Source organism: Miniopterus schreibersii (genome assembly GCF_964146895.1).
Source record: "Miniopterus schreibersii genome assembly, chromosome: 1".
NCBI classification, from domain to species: domain Eukaryota; kingdom Metazoa; phylum Chordata; class Mammalia; order Chiroptera; family Miniopteridae; genus Miniopterus; species Miniopterus schreibersii.
In genome coordinates, this window is record NC_138101.1 from 44,858,972 (window position 1) to 44,876,829 (window position 17,858).

At 42.6% G+C, this 17,858-nt stretch overlaps 1 protein-coding gene across 1 annotated transcript in view; it reads left to right on the forward strand.

The window, feature by feature from the left end:
- FRAS1 (Fraser extracellular matrix complex subunit 1) overlaps positions 1-17,858 on the forward strand; it is a 402,590-nt gene that overhangs the window by 255,468 nt on the left and 129,264 nt on the right. The window contains exons 24-29 of the mRNA XM_081139877.1: positions 1,753-1,893; positions 2,802-2,942; positions 4,434-4,574; positions 7,551-7,821; positions 11,493-11,577; positions 14,260-14,586. Coding sequence (XP_080996003.1) covers positions 1,753-1,893; positions 2,802-2,942; positions 4,434-4,574; positions 7,551-7,821; positions 11,493-11,577; positions 14,260-14,586 — 1,106 coding nt within the window. The remainder of the gene's footprint in view (positions 1-1,752; positions 1,894-2,801; positions 2,943-4,433; positions 4,575-7,550; positions 7,822-11,492; positions 11,578-14,259; positions 14,587-17,858) is intronic.

Here is a 17,858-nt window from a genome sequence, read left to right on the forward strand (position 1 = left end):
GAGGAAAAGCAGAGTTAAAGGATGGATTTTGCTTGCTCCTGTTTTTTTCCCTTCTCCATTCCTCCATTCCACATTCCCCTCTGTATCTCCAGTTCTGCCAGAGAAGCTAGGGCTCGGATACGGAGGTCAAACATCTGTCAGGTAAACTTGGGATGCCTGAAGCCTTTGCAATATTGCATACTTTCCATTCCAAAAAATTCTCCTTGGTTGTCGACTTAGGTGGTCTGCTGTGCTCAAGACCACAGAAGCTTTTCTGTATTTTCCCTCCTAACCAGCGGTTGTTAGTTTGCAGTGAAAAACAAGATTATCACAAATCCCCCCTGTTGTACATGATTTCATAACTATGCTGGCAGTTTTCAAAGCTCTATTTTAGTCATTTTCCCTCAGGACTGATTCAGCCAAATAAATGAGTGAGATTAACTTTATAAATCTTCATGGAAGCACATGTACTGTCTTGCACATTTACCTGCTTCCCTGGGACTTAGAAATATTGCATCAAGGAAGAGAGAAAGTAACCAATGAGAGGTTTCCCCAGTTTCTTCTTGGGGAGGGAAGATGGAGGTGAGGCAGCACCGGGTGGAGATATTTCTCCAAGACAAACAGCTCCGCAGCAGACATTCAGGAAGCTGTTGCGTGTCAGGCACTGTGCTCAGTTCTTCACGTGCATTATTGCAATCTTCACGGTAGCCTCATGCAGTAGGTGCCTATTCTTATTCTAGTTTTACAGATAAGGAAACTGAGGCTTTAAAAGCTCAAGGAAGGCACATGAGATATGCAGATAAAAAGCACAAAGCTGTGACTTACATACAGACTTTCCAGACTTCAAAACCCAAGTCCTTGCCAGCGCTGTGCTGTCCCATCTTCCACCCACGAAGGACGTACCTTCCCAGCAAGCACTTCGTTTTCAAACATGAGTTTTCTGACCTCATCCAAACTGCCCATTAAAAACAAAAGCAATGACTATAGTAATCACCACAACAAAACAATAGCAGTGGCAACATGTTTCTTGCCCCAACGCCTGAGACTAACTATAGTTCTGATGCCGGGCCTGATCACCTGGATTTCTAACAATCGCACTGGATTGTTTGGATCACAGCTACGGCTGGGACACCCCAGAACGTAAGCTCCTTGAGAGCAGGGTCTCTGCCTCTCACTTCCTGCCCTCGTTCAGTGCCCAATCCTGCAGGTGCTTGTTGAGTGAATCAACATGTAAACGAGTCAGCTCTTCTGCTCTACATGAGATCTGTTACTTTAGTAAGCCCTTTATTTTTGGACGGTTCCTTCATGCCCTGTTCTTTCTGTTGTGTTGGTCAGCACCCAGTTTTTGAAGAGAGAGTCAAGCAGCTGGTCTCTGTGGACTCTCTGACATCCTTTCCCTCTCAAGCATTTGGAGGGGTCCGAATTAGGTTTGCAGAGGAAGTGGCCGCTCCCTATAGCGCGCTTTACAGGAAGGCCTGTGGCTCAGGGATAAAGAACCCGGGGCCCTTGGAATGAGATCGAGTTGACCTGGCTCCTCGGCAGCCCCACGGGCAAGCAGGCCCCGCAGGAGCACGGAGCGATCCGTGCACACGCTCGTGTGTGACGGAATTAGGAAGCACTAAACCTCCGAGAGGCGGTCAGGCTCCTGCAGGCAGAGCCGTTAGAGCTCGCTGGCCTGACGTCCTCGCTGTCTCCCTCGCGGCTGGAGCCGCATCCTCATGAATCAGGCGCTGCACAGAAAGGGAGCTGGTCTGATGGGGCCTTTCTTTCTAGAGTGTGATTGGAGCTGCAATGCGTGCAGCGGGCCTCTGAGGACAGACTGCCTGCAGTGCATGGAGGGCTACGTCCTCCAGGACGGTGCCTGCGTGGAGCAGTGCGCACTGTCATCCTACCAGGACCGGGGACTCTGCAAGAGTAAGTGTCTGGAGCCTCTGCTCTGTGCTCATCCAAGCTTCAGCCTCCTGTGCTTTTAGTGTTCTGAGAAGGAGCCTGTGGCAGGTTTGCATCCTGGCTTTTTATCTAATTTCTGGTTTCTTTTCCTAAGAACTTTTCTTTGGCATAATGAAAATGTTTCTCTTTTTCCTCTCATGCCCAAGTACATTTCCTAAAATTTGAGGGCAGTATGGGGGTATTGGGGGCCTACGGCCACAGAAACAGGCATGTTTTGGCCATTACTTTTGGATTTCCTGAAAAATTGAGCAGGCCTGTGCTCCGGATGGAAAGGTCTTTGTACTCTGGTCACCGGAGCACATGGGAAGACCCCATTATCCTACCATCTGCTTCCCACAACCTTCCATATACCTGATATCTCACCATTGCCGTTCTCTGGTCCAGTATCCCCTCAATTTAACACCACAAAATCTTCAGACCCTGAAATGCCCACCCAAAGTGCCCAGACAACTTTCCTGGGAGACTCTGATAATTGGGTGAGTCAGGAAAAGATGGACATTTCAGTGAAAGCAGTACATAGAGTCAAGGACTAGTTAATAACAGCAATAATAGCTGCTTATTTATAGTTTGCTTAATATTTTCCATGATTTAATTTGATCTTCACCCAGGGAGCTGGGTAGGGTAGTAAGTCCACTCCCATTTTGTAGGAGAGAATACTGAGGCTCGGAGAGGTAGAGTAACTAGTTCTGTCCCCCAGCTGGTAAGTCCAGGAGTCACAACCAGCAGCCTGGCCCCTTGACTCCCCGAGACTGCTGCTTTGCCCAGCACACCAGGTTATGCTGTTCACTCTGTCTAACGCTGCCTCTCTGTCAGGACCAGGAGCCACTTGGAAAGCCATGCACATTCCTGTGGACTTGACTTCTGTCTTTCAGGCTGTGACAGCCACTGTCTCCAGTGCCAAGGTCCCCGGGAGTGCACCCGCTGTGAGGAGCCATTTCTCCTCTGGGAAGCCCAGTGTGTCCAGGAATGTGGGAAGGGATACTTTGCAGACCATGCAAATCGCAAATGCACAGGTAACTTGGGAACCAGGGCTGAGTTCTCTGGAAAGGAGTAAAGGCAGCAAGCAGTTCAGGTGTGCTGATCCTCAGGTAACCAAGGGGCACTGGAAATAGAAGTAGCAGGAAAACCCAGGGAGCTTGGCCTAAGTAACTGATGACTTCCCGTGCACTCTGCCAATTGCTAGTTAAATAGAATATAGAAGAGCAGGCCAATAATTCTCCTGCACAAATCAATATTGTCCCTAACAGTCTCTATGGAAATGAAGCCAATATTTTATGGCATGTAAAGCTTATATTGAACTAAGGTGTGGTATCCATTAAGAGTGAATCAGCCCTGTTGAATTGAGCACAGAATTTTCAGCGTGTTGACTAAATAACCAGTGACCCTGATATTTGCCATAATAGCCTTGAAGAGTGGGGTTTCTGGGAATACTTTAGTGAGACACATCGGCCTTTTATTATGAAACTAAAGTTAAGCCCAAAGTCTAAATTACCTTGTCCATTCAGTTACAAGAGTTTCCTTAGTATGTTCTCATCATTTCTATCAAAACTTGGTACTGTTTGCCCCACTTTAATGAGTACCTGACACTTAGTAGTAATTTTATTAGCCAGGCATAGCATTTTATATCTCACCAAATTTCCTTCATCTGCATTACATTATTTAATACTCTCAGTGGCCTGGTGAAATATGGTAGGCACTGTGAGTTCTGTTTTACAAGGGAAAAAACAAAGAGGCTAAGAGTATTAACCAGGGCAACATGAGATATTAAACCCAGCTTGTGTTATTCTAATCCAGGGCCCTTTAAACTACACTGTGCTGCCTCTCTCTACCAAAATCTTAATCACCAAAGCAGAAAAATTAGGCAGTGAACACTTGACTTAGAGATTATTAACTTGATCCGAAGAAATAATCTATGGTCCTTTAAAGAGCTTGTTCGCCTCATGCATTTAAAATAATAATAATAAAAACAATAGGAGGGGAGCAATGATAGTTGTAATGCGACTGAGTCCTTTTGTGTGCCAGGCACTGTTCTAGTCAGGACACATCATAACACATGTAATCTTCCCAACTATCATTTGCATTAGGTGCTATTAGTTTTCCCACTTTTAAGACAAGAAAATTGCACCACAGGTAGTTAGAGGAACGTGCCCAAGCTTGGCAGCTGGTAAGTGGTAGAGGAGGAGCAGTACCCAGAAAGGGCCTGTGCTCTTAATCGCTATAAACTGCCTCTTTTACAAGGCACTATGGCTAACTTTTTAAACAGTCCACTCATGGGAAACATTTTCCGAGCAGAGTGTATACAGTAAGAGTGCTTCTCTCTGCTCACTTTCCTTCCCAGGCCCGATCAGCTCTCTCTGAAATTCTGTAGGAAGCTGCTGGAACTCTCTTTTGCTGCAGTTGGCAGCCATGTGTTCTTGTGTTCCCTTCATTACTTCACCAAGGGTGGCTCTAGCTGGGGGCCATGCCTTTGTTGTGTGTCACTTAGTGTGTCCTCTCTTGAATAGCCTGCCCTCGGGGGTGCTTGCAGTGCAGCCACAGGGACCGGTGTCACCGCTGTGACCATGGGTTCTCTCTGAAGAGTGGCCTTTGTGTTTCCAACTGCATTCCTGGCCTCTCTGCCCACTCTACTAATGAAACATGTGCTGGTAAGTACCCTTCCACTCCTGGTCGGGTGAATTCACCTGCAGTTTCCACACGCAGAGGCTGCGTTTGCACATGCAGTTGACTCATGCGGTATAAAATGCAGGATTCCCATTCCTGGGGAAGCCCCCAGTGCTGCTAGGAATAAGGAGCTCTTTATAGAATATGAAAGATTGGGAAAACTCAGCTTCTAAGATTTCTGGAGGAGAAAAAGAAGCAATCTGTGCTTTAAAATCAATTGTCAGGTTATAAATTTGGCATAAAACTTACTTATGTTGCTGAACTACAACTATGTTGTAGAAAATGACATATATACTTAGATATAATTTATTTACATTTATATAAACTCGTGGAGCTAAGTATGGCCAGGATGCAATGGTGCGTCCTTTGTGCACACGCTGGAGATAAATTACAAATAAATAATGAGTAGTGTTAGGAGCCTGCCCCATTAGGTTCACGCATTTGAAGTGCATGGATTCAAGCCACACTATTTGCCATTAAGATAAAGATAACAGCCCGGCTGGTGTGGCTGAGCGTTGACCCATGAACCAAGAGGTCACCAGTTCAATTCCCGGCCAGGGCACATGCCCGGGTTGCGGGCTCCATCCCTGGTAGGGGGCCTGCAGGAGGCAGCAGATGGACGTTTCTCTCTCATCCATATTTCTCTCTCTCTAGCCCTCTCTCTTTTCCTCTCTCTCTCAAATCAATAAAAAACATATTTAAAATAAAGAATAAAATAAGAAAAGAGTAAGGTAACACGTTAAAGGGGCGGAGCTAGACCTGTCTAACATATTGATGGGCCCTTTTCCTTACACAGTGAAGAGAAGCAAATTTAAATTCAGTCTTACTTTTTAAACCCAGGAGTTTCATAGGTGAGTAAAGCTTGGGAGTTCTCTTACAGCTGAGCATTCCTTGGCTTTGGGTTTCCTTTATCAATAATGTGAGGCATATTTTAACACCTGCAGTCAGTCAGATTTTCCATCTCTATTTCTGACCTCTAAGGATATTAAGACTTCATATGAGAAAAAGTATCTTTGGCTTATTTTATTGGCATCCTTCTGGGAACCCCAAGGACTTGAGAGTCTGCTTGTTCCTCTTGGGATGCAATGCAAGTCAGTGTGCCAGTGTGAACTCTGCATTCGTTAGAGTGACATTACCGTGGTAGTGGTGCCCCTGAAGGCCGGCCTTCCTCACTGTCCTACCTGACCTACACGCAGAGGGAAACACTACCTTTTCAAGTCCAGGCAAAACAGCTTGCAGGGGACAGAACGGTTGGAAATCCTAATTCACCCATCTGTCAGGTGTTTCCTGTGGACAAAGATTATAAAATGTTTAAACAAAGTGTATGTATTTCATGTGAATTTTGAATAGAAGCCACTGATAATCCTACTTCATTATGGATTAACTGGTACTGTTCTAGCATTGGTATTAGACATTTGCCTCTTTTCTTGCCCTTGGTGGGTCTGATGGTCAGATATGACAGATGTCTTAAGAGAGGACTGTGGTTCTCAACGTTGGAGCCCATTAGGATTACCCAGGGAGTTTGTAAAATCACTGGAGTCCCACCCAGAACATGTAAGTCAGGATCTCTGGTGGTGAGGCCCAAGTATTAATATTGTTTTAAAGATCCCTGTGTGATTCTTTATTGTTACTATTACTGAAATATAATTCTCATACCATAAAATTCACCCTTTAAAGTAGACAATTCAGTGATTTTTAGTATATTTACAAAGTTATGCAACCGTCGCTACTATTTAATTCCAAGACATTTTACTCACCCTAAAAAGAAATCCAGTAAGCACTGGGAGTCTCTCCCCGCTGCTCCCTCGTTGCAGCCACTGATCTACTTTCTGTATGAATTTGCCTGTTCTGGACATTTCACGTAGATGGAGTCCTACAATATCTGGCCTTCTCTGTCTGGCTTCTTTCAGTTGGCATAATGCTTTCAAGGATCCTCCGTATTGTGACATGTATCAGTCAGTGTGCCGTTCCTTTTTATGCTTGAATAATACTCCACTGTGTGGCTATACCACATTGTGTTATGCCTTCATCGCTGACGAACACTTGGGTTTCCACTTTTTAGCTGTTATGAATAATGCTGTTATGAACATTTGTGTGCAACCTTTTGTGTGGATATATGTTTTCCATTCTCTTGGGTATATGGCTAAGAGTGAAATCGGTGGGTCATACGGTAGCTATGTATTTAATTATCTGAGGAACTGCAGACTGTTTTCCCAAGTGGCTGCACTATTTTACTTTCCCACCAGCAATGTATGAGGGGTCCGATTTCTCCTCACCCTCAGCAACAGGTTTTATTGTCCTTCCTGCTGGGTGTGAAGTGGAATCACCTGGTGGTTTTAATTCTATTTCCCTAATTGCTAATGACATTGAGCACCTTTTCCTCTGCTTTATTGGCCTTTTAAAAATCTTCTTTGGGGGAAATGCCTATTCAAATTCTTTGCCTATCTTAAAATTGTGTTATTTGTCTTTTGCTACATTGGAAGGGTTCTTTATATACTGTGGATTCAAGTTCCCTTTCAGGAATATCTGATTTGCAAATACTTTATCCCATTCTGCAGGTTGTCTATTTTCTTTCTTGCTGGTGTCCTGGTGAAGCGCAAAATTTTTTAATTTTAGTGATGCCTAATTTATCTGTTTTTTCTTTTTTCGCTTGTGTTTTTGTGTTCTATCTAAGAAAGCTTTGCCTAATTCAAGATCACAAAGATTTACTCCTATTTTTTTCTAGGAGTTTAATAGTTTAACTTATAAAATAAGATCCTATGATATTTTCCTGCACATCTGGAATGAGAACCGCTGGATTAGAAGGAAGCTTGTGGTGTACAGTAGCCTAGAGTCTCATCTTTGTAGCTCTGAATGAACATTACAAGACTATTTCTTTAAACACACACACACACACACACACACACACACACACTCCTAATTCTTGATAAGCCTGACCTTTGGATTCATATGTTTTCCAGGCAAAATGCACACTCCTGGTCTTCATGTGAATGGTTCTCTCATCCTTGCCATTGGTTCGATGAAGCCACTGGATTTTTCCCTCCTGAATGTCCAAGACCAGGACGGCAGGGTCGAAGACCTCCTGTTCCATGTCGTGAGCACTCCCACCAACGGGCAGCTAGTGCTCTCAAGGAGCGGGAAGGAGGTTCCGCTCGACAAGGCTGGCCATTTTAGCTGGAAAGACGTGAGCGAGAAAAAAGTGCGTTTTGTGCACAGCAAAGAAAAGCCCAGGTGACTCGGCTGTTCTGCGGTTTTCCTCCGGCCTCCCTTCCACCAGTGCTTTGTGCCTCCCCCTGGCCCCGACTCCCCCTCTCTCCATAGTTATCCCTTCCCTTCTGGGAAAGATCCATACTCCACAAATGCCAAATGCTTTCAGCTGCCTGTCATCATTTCACTGTAATTGCTCAGAGAGTGTGCTTCTGTTAGAGGCATTTTCATTTTATCACATAATTATGGGTAATTCTCTGGTGTGACAGGAAAGTTCCTAGTACAATTACCCAGCTTTTTGGCCCAGCAGAAACAAAACCGGTTATGCACCCAGAGCTGCAGCTGCTTCTCCCGCGTTGGTGTCATGTACTAGGTGTAGGGAGCGGCTGGAAGATGGAGTACACTCTTTTCAAGGTGTTGTGCGCGTCCTAGGATTTCAGAGTTGGAAGGAAACGAAGAGCCACAGTTAACTTTTTATTATCCACTTTAAGGGATTAATTGTGGTTAATTTTTAAGCTTGATCCAGTTTTCCTCTGCTGCCTAGCACACTTCTGGCCGTCTTCCCCGCCCCAGCTGACATATGCTTCAGGAATGCAGTAGAATGTTAACACTAACCCAGGCAAACAGAGCCATGTAATTAGCAGAGTAAATCTACTAAGCAGAAATCAGAGAATGCACCCCAAAGATTAGCCTCCTGGATTATCCTTCACCCTGCTCTGCTTCATTAGTGCAGATAATTAAGACTAGACTGTATTTGTAAACAAGGAGTTGATACCCAGAGAGTAGTGATAAGGAAACAGGGAATGTTTTCTACTGTCACCACTAAGCTTGAGATTTTTTTTTAAGCTTTGAGCTAGGACATAGGTGGGAGAAAAGGAAATGGCACTTTCCCTATTTGCAGTTCAGAGGTAGTGAGCCAATAGCCTCAAAACCATCTATAGGAATAAGAGCAAGTAACGTTCACTGAGCGCTGTGAGCCAGGCACCATGTTAATTACTTGACATAAATTCTCTATGTTTGTTTCCAGTCTCCAGATAGAGAAACCAAGGCCTTAAGAGTGTAAGTAATCTTGCCCAAGGCCTTGCACCCTACGAGCGCACAGCTGAGACTCCAGCCCAAGGCTCTGATTCCACAGCCCGTGCCTTTGGCCACTATGATTTCTGTCTTCTTAATAACAGCAGGAATAATGGGCATGCTTCCATCTTCCAGGGGCAAACAGAAGTATTGCCACAGATGGAGCTTAAAACTCTAGTGTTTGATGCCATAGAAGCACTCTTCAAACTCATGCCCCATCTCCTGCATTCATTTTGCTGCAGATATAGTTAAATGTTTGCATATCACAGACACGTACCTGTAGTTGCTTATCTTGGAATCACTTGTGAAATGTGCATAAAGTACATAAAGCTTCAAAGACAACCAAAGTGAAACGTCTATCTAACCTTTTTAATCTCTCATCACCTGTTTTCTTGCAGAGTCAGCTTTGCGCCCATAATCGGGACAAAGAATGGCAAATGTTTTTTAGGGATTTTTTGGTACTTTTTTGGGGTACCCATTTAACGTTGGATTTCCCTTATCTAAAAATTTAAACAAAAGAAAGAATGAGAGGAATAGTAAGACAAACAGGATTGGTACAAACTCATGAAAAAGGGAAATGATGTGTCTCTGAATGATACAAAAACAAAAGCTACAACCTGCCACCCGGTTCGTGGTTTTTCACCATGCAGACATTGACCAAGTTCTTTAGGACTGGGATTCTTTAAGACTGAAATCCTCTGGGATTGGGATGCTCCTGTGGAGTAGGAAACAAGCTGTAAACATAGTCAGAAGCCGAGATATGCTGCCATTACTGAGATGCCGAACACAGCTATTGAAACCTCATTGCCAACAAAAACCGTTTTCCCCAGTGGTTTGGGTGTCACCGGCCCTTCGTTGTCCATTTTGTTACTCCCATCAATTGCATTCTCTTGAAGTCTGCACGTGGGTTGGAGAGGAGCAGGATTTAAATGGGGCAGAAAATGAAGGGAAAGAGAAAATAGGAGGAAAAACAAGAAAATTTCTTTTTAAAATCAGGTTTATTGAGGTACAATTTGCATTTAATAAAATTCACTTTTTCAAAGTGTATTGTTCTATGAGTGTTAACAAATGTAGACTGTCGTACCCTGGCCGGTGTGGCTCAGTTGGTTGAGCACCATCCCATGCACCAAAAGGTTGCTGGTTCGATTCCCATCCTGGGGACATACCTAGGTTGCAGGTTCGGTCCGTGGTCAGGGTGCATACGGGAGGCAACCAGTTGACGTTTTTCTCTCACGTCAATGTTTCCCTCTCTCTGCCCGCCCTTCCTCTTTCTCTCAAATCAATAAAAACATATTTTTAAAAAATGTATACCATACCATCTTGCAGTCTTGAGACTACAACCACATTCAAAATATAAGACAGTTCTATCCCTCAAAAAAACCTCCACTCACAGTCACTACCTTCCCTAGTCCCTGGCAACCACTAATCTGTTTTTTACCCTGTAGTTTTACCCTTCCTGAAATGTCACGTGAATGGAGTCATACAGTATGTAATCTTTTGTTTCTGGTTTTTGCCATAATGCTTTTGAGATCCATCCACATTCTTTCATGTATCAGAAGTTAGTTCCAAGAATACCTTTTAAAGAACTTTTAAAACAGTGGTCCCTATCATAGACCAGAATTCAAACCCTCTCATATTCATTAACCATGCCTTACCAGCCCAAAGTGAGTTCCGTGCTTGGTTTGGGCCAACTCCTACCTTCCCTTCTAGTAGTCTCTGAAGTTGATGAAACAACAGTCTTTTATAGGAGGTAAAACCCACAACAAAGAATGAGCCTTATTTTGTTCTCTTAATTAGGATTCTTTGGTTGCAAGTAATAGAAGTCTACTCGAACTAGATTAAGGAAATAGTAAGGCTTGTTGTAACATTGCAGGTATGGCTCAGATCTCAAAGACATCAAGGGCAGCTGGGCTGCAGGGCAAGCCTGGAAGGTAGACCCCAGAACAGGAGCAGGACTCGGTTCTTTCTCTTGGCTCTGTGTCTTGGCTCATAGGCTTCATGGACGTCTCTCCTACAAACTGGCTTCCTCCATATTGTCATTTACACTATAGACTATGTTTTCCCAATTGTCCATAATCAGACATCCTTCCCTAATCAAGTCCACATTGAACGTTGCATGTGTGTGGCTGGAGGGGTTGGGTAGATGAGTCAGGTAATAACAGCATTGCAAACATTGTTATTTGGGGTCCACTCACGTGGATTGGGTAGGGCTTGGCGAGAGGGTTTGCAGGGAGTAGGGACCCATGGAGAACTACTCAAAGACTGTGAAAAGCTCCTTTTTCATTCTTCAGTTTTACCATTAGCCTACGATATGTTACTAACCTTTCTTGGCCCCAAAACTGATTTTCAACCTTTTATATAGTCAACTTAGGAAAATAGAAAAAAAAAAGTTTATGTAATTGTTATAATGAGATCTAAGAACAAACAATAGTTTTACCTGCGTCTCACTAGGTTCATCTCTATGTGATCATTTTTATTTGTAGTATGGATGTTATATTACTGTAGTTGTTTGATCCAAATTCTTCCATGCCCATAGCCTGGAAATGTTTTGAATCCTTATCTTTCTAATGACTGGTTTAATTATTTTATTTTCTTGTTTCTTTCTTGGGGACGTCTTTCAGGAAAGGTTACTTTTCCCTGAAAATTAGTGACCAGCAGTTCTTCTCTGAGCCACAGCTGATCAACATACAAGCATTTTCAACACAGGTAATAAGAAAATGCCACAGTATTAATAATTTTACATGCCTACCAATTCTCAAGCACAAATCAAGGTTTCTTATAGTTGTAGACAAATGAATGAGCTGAATTAATCTTGTCTTAGTTTCCTCCTGAAATAATTTTTTAATACTTCTGGGCAAAAACAATAGCAACAACCATTACTGAAACATCTGCAGTACTCCCTGTAGTGTTTCTCATGCCATTCCTATGAGGTATTATTGTGCCCAATTTACAGATGAGGACTCGAAGTCGCAGGGAGCTTAAGTAACTTGTCTATGGTGAAACAGCTAATCAGTAGAAAGCCAGGATTTATGCCCAGTAACTCTGAGTGCTGCTTCTGTGTCCCTGATCATCATGTTGTGGTGCCGTCTGTTGCTATGCTCAGTCTGAAACTAGCCCATCAGAATAATTTGAGGTGTTCTAGTTCGTAAGACTTTCCTTATCCTTAGATAAATGAGTTTGTTTTGTCTAAATGTTTCTCTCGTGGGTATGGAGTTATGTTGGCTGCTTTTTCCTGCCATGCAGCCGGACTGCATTTATCTTAGTTGGCAGTAGTTAGATGATCTTATTAAGGATCTTCTTAAATGTAGTGCCAGCGTGGTCATCAGCCAAGCATTGGTCTGAGGAAATCATGGACGATGTTGTAAAACTCAGTGTGATGGTTCTTCTGTTCTCATCACTCATCTCTATCAAGTTGTACTCATGTGTGCAGAATACATATAGTGGTAGAAACTCTGAGTAATTGGGCTTGAGAGCTGAAATGTGCAAAGAGAGCAGGGAGATAGATATATCCTGAAGTTGTGAACAGCAGGAGATTGGGACATCATCAGGGGGAAGCAAGGCTTCCTAAATGTCCAGATCTCAGGATATTTAGTCATGATTCAAGGAAGGATATGAGGTCTTGTTTTTAAACTGACATTTTTATATCTTTGGTCCAAAAATGAGAAGACCATGGACTGTAGATAACATAGACTTGATCTAGACGTGGCTGCCAAATGACATGAGCAGCCCAGCTCAGCTCTTCTTGATGGCATTCTCACTTTAGGGATGACCGAAGTTAGGGAATGATTAGAAATTGATCCTAAATTAATTTGATCTCAGAGTTGGGCTAAGAGTATGAATTTTGTTTTAATTGTAGCTAAGATGTGATCTCTGTAAATATGGCCCAGAGGGTAACATTAAGCCTCAGGACTCACTGGCTTAGATGTTTTGCGAACTTGAGTCAGAAGTTTTGTTTTGTTCTTATTGTTTGTGTAATACAGTTACTCTAAACAGGTGAAGAAAAGGCCCAGTGTAGGTATAAGCACATGGCTTCCTCACTGAGATGGTGAGTTCTCGTGGTCCCCTGGTTTTAATTCATTTTTCCAACATCAGGTGAATGGATAGTGAGGGTACATTTGTATTTTATTTATGAGAAACTTTTATCATTTAAACTTTTCAAAAATGGAATTTTAGAAATGAATTTTTACTTGTTTTTTTTTTGTTCCTTTACATTTCTGCGATATTTCAACATGGTTTTTAGGCTCCCTGGGATTTTCTCATGTAAGTTAAGTCGATCTTTTTCGTTTATGGATTTTGACATCACCTTTAACCTCTCTCTTTAGAATCCGAGGGACCTTTCATTCCCATGAGTAGAATCACAGCTTTTGAAGTTTCACTTGGGAATTTTGAGTAGCTATTTCTAGTTTCCTATTATGTGATTATTATAACGATACATTAGTTAGACATTACTTTAATAGACATTGAAATTCCCAGGAAGCCAGGGGGGCTAGTTTTAAAAGAAAGCCATTTGGATTAAAGAAGGCAGTGTGCTAAGAAAAATCCTAGATGGTTCAACTTCAAATGACACAAAAAACTAAGATCATGGTTTTTTTGGCTCCTGGCCTTGATTTCTTTTAGTGAGATTTTTTTCTGTTGTGGCTCATTAACTTTTATCTTTATGAAAGAACATTTTATCTGGTAAGAGGAAACCTGATAATCCTAAGAAAACATATTAAATTTTCCTATATTAGCAGTACCACATGAATTAACCAGGTGGTTGCCTTACTCAGACCATGATCTTATCAGGCTTCATAACTTGAGCTGGGGTGAGCCCCTTCAAAATATGGATGAGACAACTTGAAGAAAATTACTGGCAGGGACCAGAAGCAGCGTGAATTCAGAATGCAAAATTATCTTATTCCGAGTCAGCATGCTGCAACATGGCCTGGAATGAAGTGCTCAACTCCCAACACAAATGCAAAAATTCCATACGTCTTATTAGTCTCTCTTGGATGCAGACAACTGATTGGGTTGCCTGACACTGAGCTGATCACAGTTACAGTGCAGGGCATGTGGTATAAATCAAGAAAGCAGAGACTTCAAAGATCTCAAAGCAAGCAGCTCTCCTTAAATGGCCTCTGATGAATACTGTAATCCTGGAGTGCCTTGAGATATTTGCAGAACCAGAGATGTGAAGGAACGTCCTTTGCTGTGATGACTGTGACTGACCATGCCTTAGACAAATATTTTGAATATGCAACAGTTGGGCACTTTGCTAGAACATCTAGAGATCTGTAAAAAGCATCAAAATATCAATTAGGTTGCACACAGCTGCTATCTATCCCATTGGATTGTCCTCTCTTTTCCTGCTAAATGCTTTCTCTTCTCCTCCTTCCCTTCACTCCCCAGCCCCCCTACGTGCTGAGAAATGAGGCCCTCCACATTAGCAGAGGAGCGAGGGGAACCATCACCACCCAGCTCCTTGACATCCGAGATGATGACAATCCGCAGGATGTGGTAGTTGAAGTGCTGGCTCCTCCACTTCACGGCCAATTGCTGCAAACACTCCAGTCGCCTGCAGCCCCTGTCTATCAGTTCCGGCTGGACGAACTCTCCAGGGGCCTTCTCCACTATGCTCACGACGGCCGGGACAGCACATCCGATGTTGCAGTCTTGCAGGCCAATGATGGATACTCCTTCCGAAACATACTGTTCCACGTGAAGACTGTGCCCAAGGTAGGTGTCATTCCTAGAGCTATGGTTTCCTTGCTCCAAGATGTTGTTTTGTTGATGATATTATTTTTCAATTTCATAAAGATATGGGTGGTTATTTATTCCAACATTTGTTAAGCACCTATTATGGGGATACTCAGGATATTCAAAAATTAAGAGAATGCGTTACTCAATCCCAGGGGCAGGATATATTTTGTTAGGAGCACTTTTGATCTGAAAGACCTGGCCCCATGTTCTCTACAAAAGGTAAGCTTTTGAATCTTCATGTTGACTTGCTTCCATAAAAATGCCTCCTTGTGCACTGATCCTGTTGTCTCCTGCCTGAACATGATCACACTCTATGCACCCCTGTTCTTGTCTGCTCCTCTAAAACAGCTCGTGAAGTATGTGAAGCTCATAGTCCAGTTATCATAATGCATCAAAAAAGATGAGCTCAGCCCTTCTGCTAGCCCAGCTGAAGTAGGATGCGTGAACTCTCTAGGCTATCATGGGACTCATTGGCCTGTGGGGTAGAAGGAGTGTTTCTCAGTGTCATTCCCGTGCCACCTCCGTATGCTTTTGCCGTGTGTGCAGTCGACACCTGCCCTGTTATTTACTTTGAATCAGCTTCATCTTTTACTGTGTCCACATCCTAATAAACAGCAGTTGTGAGATCATGGGCTTAATGTAAAATTATACTTTTTTCTATAATATTAAAATTAATATATACCCATTTTATAAAATGGTATCAATGTCTTACATAAAATATCCTTGGATACTGCTAGTGGGATGTCTATCACATTTTGGGAAATACTGGGCTAAATCAAAGAGACCTATTGAAAAATATTTTCAAAACCATTTATTACTTGATGATATTTCATTAGAAGCTCTTTTCTGTTATAGTAAGAATGGCTCTTTGCCATCGTGGTAGACTAAGAGACATAATTTTTTTGAAACTTTTCATTCCAAATGTCAGTACCTAATAAAGTGTCATTAATGATCAGCTAGAGAGATTGATTTGCTGAGGACAGGTTAGAAATCACTTGTAACTTTCTCACCAATGATCACTCAAAATTTGTGATTGAGCCTTATGAAGGTGCACACCTGAATCTAAGATGATCTGCTCACTGGTTTTTCAGCTCTTGTCTCGTTATTTTCAGCTGCTGAAAACAGCGATGGAGAGCTAGATGGCAGAGCTGAAGGCTGATCATGAGACCGAGCTGGCAGATAGCCATCCTGTAGCTAATCCTAATTCTCACCCTCTTGCAATTGCCCTAGGAAAAGAGATGAAGTCTAGACAGACAGTTTTCTTTTCTTCCTTCTTGGTTTCTTTTCAAAGATTGTACAGGATTTCAGCGCAACCCTAGCAGCTGCCTTCCTTATCGTGGTTTCAATCTCCATGTTTGGAGCTCAGTTGAGTTTCTTGCACAATCATTTTGTGTGGTATGACCCAAGGCTGAAGGGTATTTCTAGGATTTTCGCTGCTTTGACTACAAAAAGAAAAATAGAGTTTTAATGTATAAGTAAGACATAAGCCCAGAACTTAAGATCCTTGTGGTGCGTATAACTTGGGAGTCATGTTGGTACTTAGGTGTCTGTCCCTCCCCCCGTCAGCCCTCCATCCCCTATCATGCTGTGCTTACCTGTTCATCAGGGGAACTAATGGTTTATAAGCCAATGAATTGGGATAGTGAAACCAGTGACCAGGGTACCAGCATCCATCAGGATGTGCTACTAATAAATTTCACTCTGTAATACTGATAGTATTTTATAAATATATACTATATGTTTTTAAGGAATTGAAAGTACTTTTCCTCCTATTTGCTCTACTTATCTTTGCAATATCTTAATAAAGAAGATTAGAATAGAACCTATACGACCTTATTTTTTATAAAGGAAATTCTACTATGGGTTGTGGGTGTTTTTGTTTGTTTTGTTTTTTTTAACCTTTATTAGGCACTAATGCTTGATGCGAATTGTTTTATTTTATCTTCATAATCATTTTAGGATGTTTGTGCAATTATTATCTCTGATTTTTCAAAAGAGGAAACTAAAAAAGGAAGTTTGAAAATATTTAAAGAGGTTTAAAAACACTTATGTTTTTATAAAAGTATTTAGTGCTAGAGCTGAGATTTCAGTTCAGGTGTGTTCTGGCTCCTCACACTTAACCTCATGGCTCTTTTCATTCTAGTCCATATTTTTCATACTTTGGTCATATATATTCTTATCCCCTTAATGGACAGAATGGAGACAGTAATGTAGTCATTTTCTCAGTGTCCTGTTCAAGCAATCCAGGCCCCAAACTTCCTGGAATCTTCCCTCTGGACTCAACACATCTTCTTATGAGTGAAGCTATTTATAATCATAAGCCTGCTGGAGCCCAAGAAGAAAAAATGCCTCAACTGTTAACCGCTTCCAGTAGATGTATAGTCAGACAGGACTGATTTTCTTCTGATAGCTGTTTCTGAAAATGAGCATCCAAGTCCTTACCCTGAGGCAACCTGTATATTAAATTTGGAGTGAAAGCAGTGACTGGCTCATGTCTAGCTGATGGCTTAAATGGAATGACCAAGGGGTTTAGGTCTAATTCCTAGTCAACAGATGTACAAATTAATCCCAATGTTGTTCAACAGCAAACTTAATCTGGTAAGATAGATGGAAAAGGAAGGAGGGGTAGGGAAAGGAAGCTTTGTGAGAACAGAAACTATTTCATCCAGGCACACAGAGGAGTTTAGTACATTTTTGTTGGCTGGACAGATGGACGGATGAATGCAGCAGCCTGAGTGAGGCTGGTGCCTGCGTCCTGCCCCCGAATGTATCTTGCACCCAAGGAGAAGCCCTCAGAGCACCTCTGCCGGCGCTGGCGCGGCCCACCTGGGGCTGAGGGTGGGCGCTGTCAGTCCCACTCGTGTTTCTCGAGCTCTGCATCACTTCTTCCAAACTTAGGTTTCCATCCTTGCCTGGCGGGGAGCAAACTGGACTGTCACTCTCCAGGCTTCTACTGAGTGGCTGAGGGGAAAGCAGACCCAGGGCTGGTGCTGAAACATGTTCTGTTAAAGAGAGGGGCCAAAAGAAATCAGCAAGATTAAGAAGTAATAAAGAATGCTCTGCAGAACAAGCCTTCATTAATTGGGTGGATTACCAAACCCAAGCCTGCAAGAGATGCTCTTCTAAAGCAATTCGGCTCTTAATAAGGGCTGAAAATGTGCGCAGGGAAAAGTCAAGCTTATTGGGGAGTTTCTCTCCACTGCTGGGCTTTCAAAGAATTACCTTCCTTTTTATTAATTAAGGCTTCT